At 43.1% G+C, this 18,205-nt stretch overlaps 1 protein-coding gene across 10 annotated transcripts in view; it reads left to right on the forward strand.

Annotated features, from left to right (window-relative positions):
* MBNL2 (muscleblind-like splicing regulator 2) overlaps positions 1-18,205 on the forward strand; it is a 107,901-nt gene that overhangs the window by 19,546 nt on the left and 70,150 nt on the right. For all 10 annotated transcript variants that reach the window (XR_001482967.1, XR_001482966.1, XR_001482968.1 and 7 more), the window contains exon 2: positions 16,439-17,160. Coding sequence is in view for 6 of the 10 variants with exons in the window: in XM_015427304.1 (XP_015282790.1) it covers positions 16,987-17,160 (174 nt within the window). In the remaining 4 variants the exon portion in view is untranslated. The remainder of the gene's footprint in view (positions 1-16,438; positions 17,161-18,205) is intronic.

An 18,205-nucleotide genomic window follows, 5' to 3' on the forward strand; every position in this document is an offset into this window, starting at 1 on the left:
CATTTCTGTGGATTCCTGTTTCTTTAGCCTATTTTTTTAACTCCATAATTCTTTTAAAATAAGATAAGCATTCAAGGGAGTTGCTGCCTCTGAACATGGAGGTCTAATTTGGCTTCCATGGCTAATAGCCATTATTTTCCATGAATGTGTTTAATCCCTCTTTAAATGCATTTAGGATAGTAGTCACTGTTACATGTTAGTTCCTTAAGTTAATTAAGCTGAGAGTCAAGAAGTACTTCCTTTTACCTGTCCCATCATCTCTGTTGAGTGTCCCAAATTCCAGTATTTGGAGAAAAAGGTCTGTCTCTCCACATGGGGTCGACATAATTTTGTGACTCTCTGTTGTGTCACTCCTTAAACCGATTTTTTTCGAAATCAAACGCCCTGAATTTTTAGCCTTTCCTTGTGAACGGCCTTCTTGGGGAACTTATTCCAGTCCCTTGAACATTTTGGTTGCCTTTTTTTCTACCCTTTCTTGCTCCACAATATTCTTTTTGTGATACAGTGACCCAAACTGTACACCATATTCCAAATGCAGCTCAACAGGGACATTATGATGCTTGCTGTTTTGTTTTCTGTGATTTCCCTAGTAATCCTTAGCAAAGAATTTGCCTTTATCACCAGTGCTGTACACAGAATCAACATTTCCATCTCACTATCCACTATGATCCATTGGATCTTATTGGATTATCTGCTTGTTAAGACCCTATCTATTTATATAACAATCAGATTTTTTCCCCATTGTGTGTCACTTTCTACATATTGATATTCAACCCAATTCACCGTGGTTTTGCATATTTATCCAGTTTGGAGAGATCTTGTCAAAGCTCTTCACAAATATATTTGCCTTTCAGCGTCCTGTGTGTTTTGGTGTTGACTGTAAACTTGGCCACTGCATTGCTCTTGATTTGAGATAATTTATGAACAAATTAAATATCTCTGATCCAAATACTGACTGGACTCCACTGCTTAACTTCTGCTTATCTACATTGTGAAAGTTGTTTACTTCTTCCTACTGCTTCTTGTTGTTTAGCCAATTAGTTATCGGTGGGAGGATCTGTTCTATTATCCAATGGCTGTTAAACTTTCTTAGTTGCTTTGAGTGAGAGAGTTTGTCAAAGGTTTCTTTGGGAAATTCAAGTATGTAAAGCCTTCTGGATCACTCTAATCCACATGCTTGTGAACGCTCTTGAAAAACTCCCAAAGATTAGTGAAGCCATGAAGATTCTTCTTCAGTAGACCATGGCTATGTGTTTAATAATTCACCAGCTTACTTGCTGATGCAAGAAGGTGAAAAGTTTCCTCTGGAGCCCCCCCCCCCTTGATGGGATTCATGAGATACAGAATATGTCTGCAGTAAGAGTGGAAATGTGCAGGGTCACCCATCCTCTCTCTCGACCAACAGAAGACGAGTGTTGTCCAACCCTCTCTATTTAATGACATTTTCCACCAGCTCACCTGGAGTAGAGACTAATTGACATGTAATTCCCCCTGGTCTCCCTCTAGTGTCATTTTTAATAAATTGGCTTTCCAGTTCCCTTGTGGGGAGCTGTGTTTTAGTGACAACTGAGAAGCTATATGTTGTTTTTAGTGGTGTAGTTGCAAGGGTGTCAGACATCTAGCATTTGCAGTTACGTACATTGTGAACTTGAGACAGTCCCTCTCTCCCCCTCCCCCCATAGTCTAACCTACCTTGGCTGATCTCTTGGAAGGAAAGAAGGAATAAAAATGCAGATTAGAAATTCTTTACCATTATGGATCAGAGTTCTTTCAGAATTCTTGTATGTATGCCCTCCGGATCTTGTGACGTTAGTTTTAATTGATCTGTTACCTTCATCTCCCCTTGAATCTGGTCTTCAGACAACATTCTAGAAAACAGCAGTTCCAGCATTAAAGGTAAAGGTTCCCTTGCTCGAAAGCCAGTCGAATCCGACTCTAGGGTTGCGGTGCGCATCTCCGTTTCAAAGCCAAAGAGCCAGTGCTGTCCGAAGACGTTTCCGTGGTCATGTGGCCGGCATGATTAAACACCAAGGCGCACGGAACGCTGTTACCTTTCCACCAAAGTGGTACCTATTTATCTACTTGCAATTTCTTGCTTTCGAACTGCTAGGTTGGCAGGAGCTGGAACTAGAGACGGGAGCTCACTCCATCATGTGGCACACTTGGGTCTCGAACTACTAAACTACTGACCTTCCACAGCCTGCAGTTCAGCGTCTTAACCACTTGAGCCACCGCAGCTCCTCAATTCCAGCATAGTAGCCCCTATTTTCCCTGGGGAGGGTCTGTGGCTCAGTGGTAGAGCATCTTCTTGGCACGCAGCAGGTCCCAGGTTCAATCCTTGGTATCTCCAGTTAAACAAGATCATGCAGTAGGTGATGTGAGAGACCCTCTGCCTGAGACCCTGGAGAGCTGCTGCCAGTCTGAGTAGACAACACTGACTTTGATGGACTGATGGTCTAATTCAGTGTAAGGCAGCTTCATGTATTCCACAGTGGAAACCAATGCAAAGAGTTTATCCAACTTCTCTGCAATCTCCCTGTCTTCCTTGAATAATCCTTTCACGCCTTTTTTGTTTAGTAGTCCTTCCATGTCCCTGGCTGGTTTCCCGTTCCTAAGATATTTAAAGAAATTCTCATTGTTTGGCTCAATGTTGCCTTCAGCAAAATATTGCTCAAATTTTTGTTTCATTTGTGTTACTGGCAAGATTACATATTTTTTTGCCAAAGGGACTATGCTGTTGCTTAATTTCAGAGGATAGCTGTGTTGGTCTGCAATAGTACACTTAGGCTGCGTTCACACGCACTAAACAATTCACTTTCAATCCACCTTCCAACTGGATTTTGCCAGCTCACACAAGTAAAATCCAGTTGGAAAGTGCATTGAAAGTGGATGGAAAGTGGATTATTTAGAGCAGGTGTGTCAAACATGCGGCCTGGGTGCCACATTGGCCCCCGGAGGGCTTCCGTCAGGCCCGCAGTGGAACTAGCTGTCTTCTGCTTCTTCTTCCAGTTCTGCCGCTTCTGCGTCATCGTAGGTTTGCAGCTTACAGAATCACACCTGAACAGCATACTGAAGACTGCAACAGCACAGACATTTTGATGCAATAATTCAGAGCAAGAGGTGTCAGTTATCAGACACTGTTAAATAAACAAAATATTGCAAGAGTGCTAATGTTTCAAGCATGCTTTTATTTTAAGTTTAAAAAAAACCTTTGTGTTTGTGTCCTTTATAAAGTTTATATCTCCGCTACCTGGCGTTACATTTTATGACACACATGGCCCGGCCCAACAAGGTCTCATTTATGTCAGATCCGGCCCTCATAACAAATGAGTTCAACATCCCTGATTTAGAGTGTGTGATTGCAGACTAGAGTCCAGCAGCACCGTTGAGACCAACGGGTTTTTCGGAGTATAAACTTTATATGCTGTTTCTTGTTTTCCTCCTTTTGGGCAAGGGGCCTTACGCTCTTTCAAGAAAGCCTCCCTGCCTTTTGTGGATTCCTTGATTTCTTTCACGAACTACGCAGTTGTGGTTTTTAAAATTTCTGATGGTCCTTTTTCAAATAGGTGGTATAAGCTTCAATTATTACGGATGTAAATAATTTGAAAACTTCCTGAAGAGATTTGATCCCGTCTGTTCTCTCCATCTTTCAATTTGCTTTTGACTCATCCTTTTGCTGTTAAACAAGTTTCCTCTTACAGAAATCAAATGTAGACATGTTTGATTTATTTTTTGAGCAATTTCCATCCCATTTATTTGAATGGTGTACTATGGTCATGGTTCCTAACTAGTTCAGCAATTTATTATTTATTTATTACTTGCATTTATATCCCGCCCATTCCGCGGGCGGGCTCAGGGCAGGTAACATCATTAGAATAAATACAATTTCAGTTTAAAACAAACATTAAAACACGATAAAACATTATAACAAATTAAAACAGTGGGTACTGCTTGGAACAGCATCAGATGGCTACAAAGTTCTGGCCCCAATGGTACAATGAGTTAAAGGTCAGTTGTCGGTGGTCAGTAGACACGTGACAGACGGGTGACAACAACCTCAGGGAGGCCATATATGGGCACCCGCCGCCTCAACCAAAGGCCTGGCGGAAGAGCTCTGTCTTGCAGGCCCTGCGGAATTGAAGGAGATCCTGCAGGGCCCTGGTCTCAATAGGGAACATGTTCCACCAGGCTGGGGCCGGGACAGAGAAAGCCCTGGCCATGGTCGAAGCAAGGCAAGCGTCCTTTGGGCCAGGGTCCACCATTGCACCAGATGTACTTTTATTTATTTATTTATTTATTTATTTATTATTCAGATTTGTACCCCGCCCTCCCCCGTAGGGCTCAGAACGGCTTACAGGGCAAGATATAGACAAAAATACAAAAATAACAATATATCTGCATTATAAAAACATTATATACAGTTTAAAACCCATCCTATATCACATAAAGTGCTCGGTAATAACTAACTTCAAAACCCAAGATGGCGGGACAGTTCCAAACAGTTCTTGGGAGACAGTCTATAGCGTCCCGATGTTCCAAAGATCTTCTCAGGGCCTTTCTCTGGGCTTCTTCCAATCCCCCCCAAGATGGTAACACAATGGGGGGGGGGCATCTTCTCTGTACATCTTCTCTGTCTGAAGCAAACTTAAAGCCTGTTGTGTGATCTGCTGAAAAAACTGTACTGCCCGCTGTAAGAAAAATTATATATACCTGCGTACTTGGATGCCTGGCTACCTGCTCTCCCCTTTTAAAATGTTCTGTTGATGTGATTTTACTGCTACTTTTAATGCTGTTTGGCACAATCCATTTCTTTGACATGTCTGTTCTGTCGAAAGATCTGAATTTGTTCCTTAATTGTTTACATCTCATGCCAGGTTCACTCCGGGATCGCTTCCCCTTTAGTCAGTTCCAGTGTTCCCTCTAAGCTGAGTTAGTGTGAGCTATTTTTTAAGCCTCAGGCTCACACATTTTTGCCTTAGCTCAGGAAGGGATGGCTCCAGAGCAAGCTAATTTATGCAGTAGCCAAATTGCTTCCTCACAACTTTAATGCCAGTAGCTCACAAAGCAGAATTTTTGCTCACAAGACTCCACAGCTTAGAGGGAGCATTGGTCGGTTCTGGTACTAAAAACACCATTATTTATGACATCTGGAAATTTTGTTCCAACTGGATCGGGTATTTCCCTGATCGGTGTAAGGGTAGAAGTTGTTGTTGTTGTTGTTGTTGTTATTGAATCGCCCCACCCCTGCTACTGCAGGGCTCTGGGCAATCTACAACCCAAAATAAAACAAGATAAAATTAATTAAAACCTTAATACAATATAAAAACAAACAGATGGCAAATAACCAATCCTCCTTCCACCTCTCACTGCCAGGTACTTCGTGGGCAGGGGGAGGAGGATAAAATAGATGTAGACAACAAGGAACGGGAAGGGTTATTATATTACCCGTTATTATAACATTTCCTGCTTGGGTTATCACTCTTTATTTTTCCCTACCTCAGACTGTCATTTCCTGAAAATAGATTCAGCTGGGGGGCAGGCGTGTTGGTCTCGAGCAGCAGAACAAAGTCGGGAGTCCCGCGGCACCTTCAAGACCAACAAACTTTAATTCAAGGTACAAGCTTCCGTGTGCATGCACGCTTCTTCAGATACACTGAAGTGGAAGTTACCAGTCCATACAGACAGGTAGAGGGTAAGCAGCAGATTAGCATAAGCATAATAAAAGGTGTTTAACAGATGCAAGGGCCAAACTGGAACGACAAGCTTAGTTTATCTGGTCACCATTTGTTTGGGTTTAATTCCTGGGTGGGGACACAGTGAAGGAAATAAATATATCAAATTTGGAGATTGCTGAGGAGATGTACACTTCTTAACTGGAATGTTGAGAGTAATTAACTGAGACCCTGCCATTACACGCCATCCATCTCCTCTCAAGTGTGGAGGCAGCTGTGCAGCATCCTTTTCTTTGAGGTGGTGTGATTAGCTGTGCAGTGTATCTCCTTTGTCCCCCAGACCAGAAAAATACATTCCAATCTACTCTTCCAAATTACATTACGTTCTACTATTCTAATCTACTATTCCAAATAAGATTTTGATATTTATTTCCTCCACCCTCTACCTATATGTGTGGACTGGCGACTTCCATTTCAATGTATCTGAAGATGTGTGTGTGCACACGAAAGCTCATGCCTTGAATAAAACTTTGTTGGTCTTTCAGGACTCGAACTTTGTTCTGTCAGTTCCTGGTCACTGCCATTTGCCTGCTCCAGATATAAGTAAAAAACAAAGATAACCATGTACAGAATTATCAGAAGTATGTGCAAAATACTTTTTATATAAAGTGTCACAAGGAATTTATAATTGCAACAGTATTATGGCAATTACTCTCTTCAAATAATGTAAACCACTCAGTACATGAAAACAGTCCAAAGTAATCAGACGTGCTTCAGATAAAGGCATGAAAACAGTCCTAAGTAATCCAAAATAAACAGAAGTGCTGCAGATAAAGACCTTTAGAACATAGACACTTTCTCAGCCCGATGTCTTCAGTTCTCATCACACTTTTCTCATAAGATGTCGGTTCAACGCTTGCTGCTACACGTTGCCGGCTTTCTAATCGCGTTCCGCACAAGGCTTTTTCAAAAGCCAAGCCAAGAGTCTCCCAATTTACTTTAGAATAACGCTTTCAACGGGGACCTCCGTCTCCCATGTCAACAGTAAAGATAGAGAGGTGGGCCACAGACTACTTTGTTTCATCACTGCATGGTGGTTGCGCATTAGGATCACAGCCTTAGAAACCAATCTTAAGCATGTTTGTGTGGAAGCAGTTCCCGTAGATTTCAGTGAGGCTTACTTATTGGCAGGGCTCTTTTTGTAGAAGAAGCCCAGCAGGAACTCATTAGCATAATAGGCCACACCCAACACCAGAAACTCAGTAGCATATTAGGCCACACCCCTGCCAGCACAGCTCATTAGCACATTAGGAGGCACCCCCATGTTACCAGAAGTGTGGTTATCCACTTTTGCTTGTTATTCTGTTTTGCCTTTTTTTTGTCAAAACCCAGGGCTTTTTTCTTAGCAGGAACTCCTTTGCATGTTAGGCCACACACCCCTAATGAAGCCAATCCTAATGGATTCCTGCTATTGGGTGTGGCCTATTATGCTAATGAGTTCCTGCTGGGCGTGGCCAACTCAGGAGCCAGCCGGAACTCCGTTCCTGTGCGTTCCTGCCCAAAAATAGCCCTGCTTATTGGTAAGATACTTCTTTAGCTAGCAGTCATACCCTATTGGAGTAAGATGTACTTCCAGTGAAAACTGCATGACTGGTCTGTTAGTCTTGGTGTGTTGTCATTTCAGTTACTGTGAGTGCATGAAGCTGCTTTATACCAGATCAGACCCTGGGTCCATCAAAGTCAGTATTGTCTACTCAGACTGGCAGCGGCTCTCCAGGGTCTCCGGCCGAGGGGACTTTCACATCACCTCCCACCTGATCCTTTTAACTGGAGATGCCAGGGATTGAACCTGGGATCTTCCACCTGCCAAGCAGATGCTGTACCACTGAGCTGCGGCCCCTCTTAATGGCCTGGTTCAAAGGATGGAAGGCGCCTCAAATTATAATCTGGAGGTCGTGGTTTGATATCAGTTCGCAAACCACGATTTGGTGGTATCAGTCCAGTTCGATTTATTACATATGGCCAATGGCCGTTACAAGTACAGTACGATACAAAAGAGTTATAAAATGCAGAATAGGATCTGCGTTAAAACACAGAGAGTAAAAGTATATATGTCTGACATAAAACTGGTTAAAATAATACAAGATAAAAATTAGAACATACAGAATAAAAACAGGGTTTGGGACGATTTGGTGGTACTTGTGAGTAGTACTAACCATACCTTGCCCAGGTTTCATGTTATTATTTATTGAATCAAAGTATTTATATGTTACCTTCCCTCTCGGTGGAAGGCGGCCTACGAATCACGTTGAAACATACAAAATAAGGCCTCAGCCTCCCCCCTATCAGGAAGGGAGGGGTGAATCTGTGGAAAGATGGAGAAACAGGGAAATAACGAGCCTGCAGTAGTTTCTTAGTTTTTAAATGATGGTTGACAATCCGACCTGTGTAATATTAAAGTGACAGAATAAAAAGAATTAACTAGAATATTCTAGGTTTTTTCAAGTGCATCCTAACAGAGTTTCCCTATTATCTATTCAGATCTTATTGTCTAATAATGCTCCTATAAGATATTTTGATGTGGTATATGTCTGTATTTAGGACAGACGTGTGCCTTCCTGGCTGGAGGAACGGCAAGAGCAATCATCCTTTCCTGCAAGCTGTAGCCAAGGTTAGATTTATAACGAACGTCATATCTTGCCTTTCTCTCCAATGGGGACCCAAAGCAGCTTGCATCATTCACCTTTCCTCCATTTTAGCCTCATAACAACAATCCTGTGAGGTAGGTTAGGCTGAGAATGTTTGACTGGCCCGAGATCTCTTAGGGCACATAGTTTGAGAGCTATTGTATTAGAGGATGAATAGCCAAGACTAGCCCAGTCTTGTCAGGGCTTGGAAGCTAAGCACAGGTCATTACTTGGATGGGACACCGTCAAGGAAGACCAGGGCTGTTACGCAGACACATGAACACATGAAGCCGCCTTATACTGAATCAGATTCTTAGTCTTTCAAAGCCATTATTGTCTACTCAGACTGGCAGCAACTCTCCAAGGTCTCAGGCAGAGGCCTTTCACATCACCCACTATATGATCCTTTTAACTGGAGAAGCTGGGGATTGAACCTGGTGTTAGATTCTCTGGTTTGGTATAGCCAGGAATCTCTAGCATTAAGTTAGCAGAGTGCACAAGGGCTTACCACGCAGCAAAGGTTCTCCAGTCTCTGTACGTGTGCTGGCAAAGAACAAAGTTACATGGAGCCTCTTTAACTTTTCAAACTAGTAAGAGTTCCTTTATTCATAGAACTCCATTCTAAATAGGAAAGAGTAGAGACAGGATAGTAACCTATTCTAACTAGCTAGGATGGGTTGGGATGCAGGAAGCATGTCCTGCTTCCGTGATGCCAAGGTGGAGAGATGGCAAAGTGCGTGCGAGAGAGGTGTCAGAACGGAAGTGAAGGAAGTCCTTCCCTAAGAACAGCATTCAAAGGGATAGTATTAGATAGCAGAAGGAAATGATGCTCTGTGTGTTCTGACCTCTTTGTCTATCTAAGTCTATGGTAGTCCCCTCTGAATGCTAAGGTAAAGAGGTAGCGTAGGGTCTTTGACTTCCAATACCTGGGACCTTCTGCATGCCAAGCAGATGCTCTTAACACTGAGCCACGACCCTCACCTCTGAGCATCTCTTGCTATGAAAACCCCATGAGGTAGAACTTCGCCATGAGCTGATTGCGACTCGACAGTACACTTTACCTTACTTTTTAATGTAAAGTATAAGTTGTATATTTCCCACACATTCATTGCATTGACGTTGAGTCCTGTATCTAGGGTCTGTCATCCCCCGTGTTCTAAAGCAAGTGTCTAGCCTTAGGGATAGTATATAAACATTTAAAATTGTGTGGGCAGTATCTGGTAAAGGCTTGAAAATGAAGGTGCATGTTGTGCGGGAATTTCTTTGATAGGCGGAAAAATTTGTGCTTTCTGTTGCAAGGTAAAACTGAGAGACCTAAAATAAACCAGGAAACGCTGTACTGGGTTCCTTCCCATGTTTTGTAAGAGTCAAACTGCCATTAGCAATATAAACTTAAAAATTACTCTGCCAAACCTAATGTGGTACTTCAGGAAAGTTAGGAATGCTTTGTTCACACTTGGTTGTCTTTTTAATCTGATCTCTTGAATTGTTACAGCAAACAAAGGCATAATTTTAGTTTGATGTAAAAGGAAGAACCGCACTTCATTTGCCAAATATGTTTTATTTTATGCTTGCTTTGAAACATAAAAGATCTCAGTAAATTTTCAAATTCTTTTGTGTTGAAAAGGCATAATTCATGCTAGATCTCTCAACACTATTACTATTAGCACCGTATTAAAATACTAGGAAGTAACAAGGCGAAGTCAAGATCCACAGGTGGACTCGATCACACGACAGTCATGCCATTAGGAACGTTATTTACCTCATTTATATCATGCCTGTTTCCCCCACCGGGGACCTTAAACAGCACACACGTCATTCTCCTCATCTCCGTTTTATTCTCACAACAACCCTGTGAGGTACTTTATGTTGTGAGTGTGTGACTGGCCCAAGGTCACCCAGCAAGCTTCCTTGGCAGCGAGGGGATTTGAACCGGGGTCTCCCATATCCCAGTCAAACACTCTAACCGATATGCAGCGAAACAAGGAACTTCAAGAGCAATGTGATTATAAAGTTCGTGGGCTAGAACACTCAATCTCCCCTGCCCTTGCTCAGTTAGAGGTCCAGCATGTTGTCATCCTGAAGTCATTGAGTCCACCCTCCTGCGGTTTGTCTGTGTTTTCAATGCAGGGGCATGAGGGATGCCTTACACTTGTCACACAGCAGATTTCAAAATACAGTAAATTAGCTGACCTAGTACACAATTATCTAGCCTTCCATAAATGACTCCCCCCCCCCCCCGAGTGCCTCTGCTATTGTAGCAGAAAAAGGCCTACTTCGTTTCAACCAGTTTCAACCCTTCTGCTTTCCTGTATGGCCTAATCTCCACCAGAGCCGTGATCATATAAAGCCAGCTTTAGAGTAAACTCAGATTTCCTTAATAAGCTCATTGCTATCCTGTAAATAGCACGAGGCAAGACAAAGCTTAAACCTTGCTTATAGTAGCTAGTTGCTCAGGATATCAGATTAAGTAATCCTGGTGAGGAAGACAAGGCTCATTTTAATGAAACTGTTGTTTGTAGGCAATTCCTTCAAGAAGGAAAGGAGCAAAGAAAGGCTCACTCAAAGTTGAAGCAATATAGCCTATCAAATGACTTTGTCTATTTGATTCCTTGTACACATTTTGTTACCTTTGGCCTTTGTAAAATGAAGTGTTGTTTAAGGTGTGCAAACTTTTTTGGCTTTGGCTCAGTTCTAGAGATACAAAATTTCCAGAAATTTCGAAGATACAAGGGGAAAAAAACATGATCCCCCCCCTTTGTTGGGGGAGAAACATAATTTTTTGGGGGAAACTGAAATATATGCAATACTTTCCTGTGAAATCTTAACTATTTTTACCGGTTTAACAACACAAATGCATCATCTATGATGTACTTAACATATAAAATTGTACTATTTGACATTTATGGGCTTTAAAAGTGTTAATGTATTTGTTTTCTATCAGAAAAACTGCAAGTACTTGATACGCACTTGACATGCTATATGTTCTCCTGCCTAGTGCATGTGTCTTGATTTTTGCCATCAGAGGGGCAAATTCTGTAGTAAACAAAAGAAACTGTTACTTGGACAGGAACTCTCATACAGAAATTCTCACAATAGGTAGGACTATCAGAATAATTAGATACTACGTTAAACTATATAAAATTAAAAAGTACATTATAACGTATTGTCAAAATTATTTACATGTAAACAAAAATATTCAGAATAAGGTAAATGAGGCATATGTCTACAGTATACATAAGAATCATCATTATGTAACACTGTAGATTGTCTTATATCTTGCATTAAAAAAATCAGAGTACATATTTGGAGTAAAACTTTGTCTTTCATCTCACTCATTCCAAAAGGCAGAAAATCAGAGTATTTTTCAGGCCCCCCCCCAATTTCCTAATTTTTTCATTGGAAAAACTGAAAACGGCTTGAGAAATGAAAAAAATGAAATGGTATACATTTTGAGCATGAAAATTCTTATCTGTAAGAAGCAATTCACTCATTCCAAAAGAGAAAATATTTCATAGGAGTGTTTTTTCGGTGCTCGACAAAATTTCCCAATTTTTCTGTTGGAAAAACTGCCCAAAAAATCCTTAAACGGAAAGACTTCCTCCTGATTTTTTTCCTGTGTTCTCACATGTCTAGTCAACCCATATTGTTTTTCAGTGTTAGAAATGTACTTAAGAGTTGTAGACTTCCCTCTGCTAAGAGAAACACTTTTATTTCTTGAAGATTTGCTTGCATCCTTGAAATATACTGAAGAACTGACAGTGCTGCTCTAAGAGAGCTGCTAAATAATGTAGACTAAATGGCAAGGCAACTAATTGGGTACTGGTTGTTATACAACATTCTGGATATTAAGAATATTTATTTGCATTGTTTTAGGACTATGATGCCCAAGTATATTTTTAATTTTAATTTTATTTAAACTAGCAAAATCCCAACTGAGCTCTGGTTGGATGACGTGCATTAAAATATATCAAGCCTAGAGAAGTGGTGGTTTAGAGGAGTGGTAGGGGAGAAGGAGCTGCGGTGGCTCAAGTGGTTAAGACGCTGAACTGCAGGCTGTGGAAGGTCAGTAGTTCAGCAGTTCAAGACCCGAGTTGCCGCATGACGGAGTGAGCTCCCGTCTCTAGTTCCAGCTCCTGCCAACCTAGCAGTTCGAAAGCAAGAAATTGCAAGTAGATAAATAGGGACCACTTCGGTGGAAAGGTAACAGCGTTCCGTGCGCCTTGGTGTTTAGTCATGCCGGCCACATGACCACAGAAACGTCTTTGGACAGCGCTGGCTCTTCGGCTTTGAAACGGAGATGAGCACCGCAACCCTAGAGTCGGATTCCTGGCTTTCGAGCAAGGGAACCTTTACCTTTACCTTTCTTTGCCTTAAAGAATCCCAAAGCGGCTTACAATCGCCTTCCCTTCCTCTCCCCACAACAGACACCTCGTGAGGCAGGTGGGGCTGAGAGAGCAGCTCTGAGAGAACTGTGACTGGCCCAGGGCCACCCAGCAGGCTTCATGTGGAGGAGCGGTTCTCCAGATTAGAGTCCGCCACTCTCAACTGCTACAGTATGCTGGCTCACCATGTTACATCTCCCATTGACACTGGTAGAAAAAATTCTTGTAAGTGGTGGAGTCCCCCCCCCCCCCCCCCTACTTTTTTCCCATTGTCTCACTAGAAAAAGTGGACATTTGAGGGGGCATTGAGAAAAACTCCTTGGATACATTTTCTCTTTTGGAAATATTTTTGAAGGCATGGTTTTGCTCACAATGTAGTGAGGGGGGCTGTGGCTCTTTGATAGAGCATCTGCTTGGCATCGCCAGTTAAATGGACTAGGCGGTGATTGATGTGAAGGACCTCTGCCTGAGACCAGTGTTCCCTCTAAGCTTGAGTTAGTGTGAGCCAGCTCACAGTTTTTTAGCCTCCGGCTCACACGTTTTTGTCTCAGCTCAGGAAGGGATGGCTCCAGAGCAAACTAATTTTATGCAGCAGCCAAATCGCTCGCTCACAGCCTTAATGCCAGCAGCTCACAAAGTAGAATTTTTGCTCACAAGACTCCACAGCTCAGAGGGAGCATTGCCTGAAACCCTGGAGAGCCATGGAGAGGGGTTGTGGCTCAATGGTAGAGCATCTGCTTGGCATACAGAAAGTTCCAATTCCAGTCCCCGGGCATCTCCAGTTCAATTGGTCAGATAGCAAGTTATGTGAATGTATATTATGAAGATTTTTCTGTGACATAATCTACAGCATTAGATAATGATAATTCCTGTGCATACTGTCCATATCCAGAATAGTTTGAAGGATATGTTTGTTAGTCATAAACTGAATGTCATGAACTTGCTTAATTTGGTATAATGTGTATGACAATAACATGCTATTGAAGCGTACACTATTTTCAGTGTAATGAATTTTGAAATAGGTTGTTAGCCTTCTCGTGACTGCATGAGACGATTCTGGTCCAAATAACATAGTTTTGTTGATTACAAAATTTCTGTGTTCGTCTTTCTCCCCTGTCTCTTTGGGTGCGGTCACACAGATAAAATGGAGGGAGGGGGGGGAAGCGAGGCTATTTCCTCTGGAAGAATTTGACCCGCAGTTGCATGCTCACACCTCCCTTCAAAGTTGCGGGCGCAGTCCGTCAGTGTGTGATCAGACGTAACTGCGGGTGAGTCCCTTTTTTGTGCCGTTTTATCCCCATACACTTAAACGAGGAAACAATGGATCTCACCTCCGCACTGAGGGCTCTCTATGGAGTTTGCGATGATGCGCATACTGCGAAGGGGGGGGGAAGGTATGGAGTCAGGATGGCTTGATCAGACCATCCCAACGGCATGAGGGCACACTGGAGCGATCAGACATGGGAAATTCCATCTGTGGCCCGTCATAACCCGTTTTCTACTGGATTTTCCCCAGTGTCTTTTAACTTTTAACTCCGCTTCTGCGGCGGAACAGAACAGGTTGCTAACGGCTGTGGGGCGTTTCCCAGATGTTGTTGTCTGATCGCGCACCTAAGTTGGGTCTAATTGTGCGTATGATTGCAGCCTTACACTGAAAACGCAAAGCTATATGTGCTAAGGTAGCATAGGGTGCAGCAGTTTGCAGCTCTCTTTCTTTCGTATTCGACGCATTTGTCATTTTGCTTCCAGGAAAGTAAGGCATTTATACTTTTATTAATATGCCAAGTAGTACATTTTTATATGGTAACTAATTTATAAAGGGTACATTTTATCTGCTAACACGGTAAAGTAAGTTGAGACTTGATAAGGAAATAAGGGTTGCATATATTTCAGTTTCCCGCCCCCCAAATCTTCATCCTGCCCTCCCCCACCCCTACCCCCTGGAAAAAACAAACTTGATTTTTTTTTACCTTGGCTTTTACCTTAAAAATTCCTGGAAATCTGTGATCAAAGCCATTGTCATATGCCAAGTTAGGCTTTCCTCTAAAAGCCAACCCGAACAGATAGGTATGGACAGAAAGAGACTGGACTACTGTCCAGTCTATGCAGGGCTACCTTTGAAGAAACTGCAAGTGGTCCAGAACACAGCTGCTAGAGTGCTGACAGGAGTGTTCTGGTCAGCTAATATAAAACCTATCCTACAGCAGCTGCACTGGCTCCCAGTTAGTTTCTGGCGCCAGTTCAAAGTGTTGGTACTTACCTTTAAAGCCCTAAATGGCCTGGGACCCTCATACCTTCAGGACCACCGGTCTCGGCATGATCCTCCTCATCTTCTCTGATCTTCATCTCAGCATTTATTGAAGGTCTCTGGTCCATGAATGGTCCTCCTTGTGACAGCAAGGGCGAAGCCTTCTCGGTGAGTGGCCCCCGTCCTGTGGAACCAGCTGCCTGAGGAGATGCGTGCCTTGCGGGACCTCCCTAGGTTCTGCATAGCATACAGACCTGCTCTTTTTCAAGTGGCCTTTGGGCGATTCTGATCTACCAGGCAGCTGGTATACTTCAGCTGTGTCTTCACCATCCAGCCAGCCTACCCGGCTTGATAGTGGATAGATTTCAATGGGGATAGATTTTTAATCGGTTTATATTTTTAAAGTTTATTTGTCGTGTCTTTTGTATTGTTTTTATCAAGCTTGTTTTATATGCCATTAGCTGTTCCGAGTCCCGTTGGGGGAGAGGGAGCAGGATATAATAATCATTACCATTATTATTATTAATAATAAATATTATTATGATAATATCTTTGGGAGCTATTTGGAAGGAAGGAAGCATCAGTTGCAAATACTTATGGTGGAAGTGGCAAGGTGAACTGGTGTCTTAGGCATATAAGTATGTGTAAATTAGTTCATTCAGTGGTGACAACTAGCAGGAGCCCAGGGGTGTGTGTGTGTGAATTGCTGTTGCTCCAACAGCATGACACCACTTCCAGTGCAAACCTGGAAGTCATTCTATAGTAAAGTCATAGAGTTCCAGTGGAATCCTAGAGTGTGATTAACACATGGAATTCACTGCCACAGGAGGTGGCAGTGGCTACAAGCTTGAACGGCTTCAAGAGGGAATTGGATAAACATATGGAGCAGAGGTCCATCAGTGGCTATTAGCTACGAGATGTAGATAGGAACTCTCAGTCTGGGGCAAGGGATGCTCTGTACTCTTGGTGCTTGGGGGGGTGGGCCACAGTGGGAGGGCTTCTAGCGTCCTGGCCCCACTGCTTGGACCTCCTGATGGCACCTGGTATTTTTAGCCACTGTGCGACAGAGTGTTGGACTGGATGGGCCATTGACCTGATCCAACATTGGCTTCTCTTATGTTCTTATGTGGCCCTGGTGCAATGATGTCACTTCCGGATTGGCACCAGAAGTGACAGAGCAATGGTGATTTCCCCCCCCTTTCCCCCCCTGCCACCCTACCAAACAATGGTGGGGGAACGGGGATGCCCATCTGGAGGCTTCCTGCCAGAGTGGCAGATCTAGCAGCCTTATATCCAAGGTTTGTATTATATTGCCTAGTTTAATATATGACTTTTAAGAAGTGTAGCCCGTTACAGTGTGCTGCTAATGTTGTATAACAGCTTTTGGGGGGGTCATCTAGTAATTTTGAATGTTTCTGGAATAATTGTTTTGCTTTGTTTCAACAGGTTGATGAATTGAAAGTGCCTTTGCGAAGTCACTTGTACAAGAGACAACTTCTCTGTCATTGTTAAGATTTGATTTCTGCCGGCTGAACATTGCTCTTATCTTCTATGTCGTCCGTGGCAGTTTACCAGCTGCTTGATGGGAAACTGATTCCAGCATTTGAAAAGCCAGAGGAAAAGATTAGGCCGGGCACGAAAACCGCTGAATGTATAGCTCTTCGTATATAATCGTTGCCAACGCAGAGGACACAAGAAGCTCAGATGTTACTGAGGAGCGTCGTTGCATGAAAACAAAGCTGAACACAAGTGTGTCGACAAAGCCAATCAACGAGCCAGAAATGCTATGGAGCATGAATATATTGCAGCCAAAAGTTTACAAGTGGCACATATTGATTGACTGACAGGCTTGCTGATAAATAGTAGCTCATTCAGCTCTGTGCCTAGTGGGCTCTGCTAAACATTTCTTACTTCATCACTGCTGGGAGCTATTGTCTCTGAAAGACTTTCAGTCTTGGAGTGATTTCAAGTCACTCCCAAATCAGTTTTGCACCATGGCTTTGAATGTCGCTCCTGTCAGAGACACAAAATGGCTGACGTTGGAAGTGTGCAGACAGTTTCAGAGAGGAACTTGTTCACGCTCTGATGAGGAATGTAAATTTGCACATCCCCCGAAAAGCTGCCAGGTTGAAAATGGAAGAGTTATTGCCTGCTTTGATTCTCTAAAGGTGAGAATAAAAATTTGCACGTAGCAGTGGTGGCAAATGGGAGGTCTATAGCAAATGTTTTAAGGATGTTATTCGCGTTAGGAACTGAGATCTAATTGATCATTAAGTCCCGAAAAGTGTTGCACTGTTGATGGTATTAAGCAAATACTCTGTGCCCATGTGTAGATGAATGCAGAGCCTTTGTAAGGAATTTGTAAGGAATCTGAGACCGGGACCTTTTTTGCTGAGCTGTCTTAGACTGTGGGCCTAGGTTGCAAGCTCTGGCTTGGGAAATACTTGGAGATTTTGGGGGTGGGGTTTGGGGAATCTCTGCAGGATGTAATGTCATAATGTCTACCCTCCAAAGTAGCTGTTATCTCCAGGTGCCACTTGGAGGTTGGCCGCCCTAGTCAAAAGGGCCACTCTGTGTGATCTAGTCAGTTGAAATAGCGGGAGATCTCCCGGTGCTGCCTGGAGGTTGGCAACTTTTCTGTGGGTGATTAGAAGAAGGAGAGATTGGGTTTATACCCTGCCCTTCACTCGGAGACTCAGAGCAGCTTACAATCTCCTTCCCTTCCTCTCCCCACCACGGGCACCCTGTGAGTTAGGTGGGGCTGAGAGGGCTCTTTGAGAGCTGGTCTTGAGAGAACAGCTCTGAGAGAACTGACTTGCCCAAGGTCGCCCAGCAGCTGCATGTGGAGGAGTGGGGAATCAGACCTGGTTCTCCAGATGAAAGTCCGCTGCTCTTAACTGCTACACCAAATTACCTCTCAGACCCCTCTTCATTAAAGAAGGGGATAAAAGCAAGAGTCCAGCAGCACCTTAAAGGCTAACAAAATTTGTGGCAGGGGATGAGCTTTCGTGAGTCACTGCTCACTTCTTCACATCTTCTGAAGAAGTGAGCAGTGACTCACGAAAGTACATACCTTACTGCAAATTTTGTTAGTCTTTAAGGTGCTCCTGGACTCTTGCTCTTTTCTGCTGTTGCGGACAGACTAACACAGCTACCCATCTTTTTTTTTTTTTTGCCCCCCCCCCCCCCAAAGGGGGTTTTTTTAATTTTTTT

The sequence above is a fragment of the Gekko japonicus genome, unplaced genomic scaffold (assembly GCF_001447785.1).
Source record: "Gekko japonicus isolate JY-2015 unplaced genomic scaffold, Gekko_japonicus_V1.1 scaffold1593, whole genome shotgun sequence".
Lineage (NCBI taxonomy): Eukaryota > Metazoa > Chordata > Lepidosauria > Squamata > Gekkonidae > Gekko > Gekko japonicus.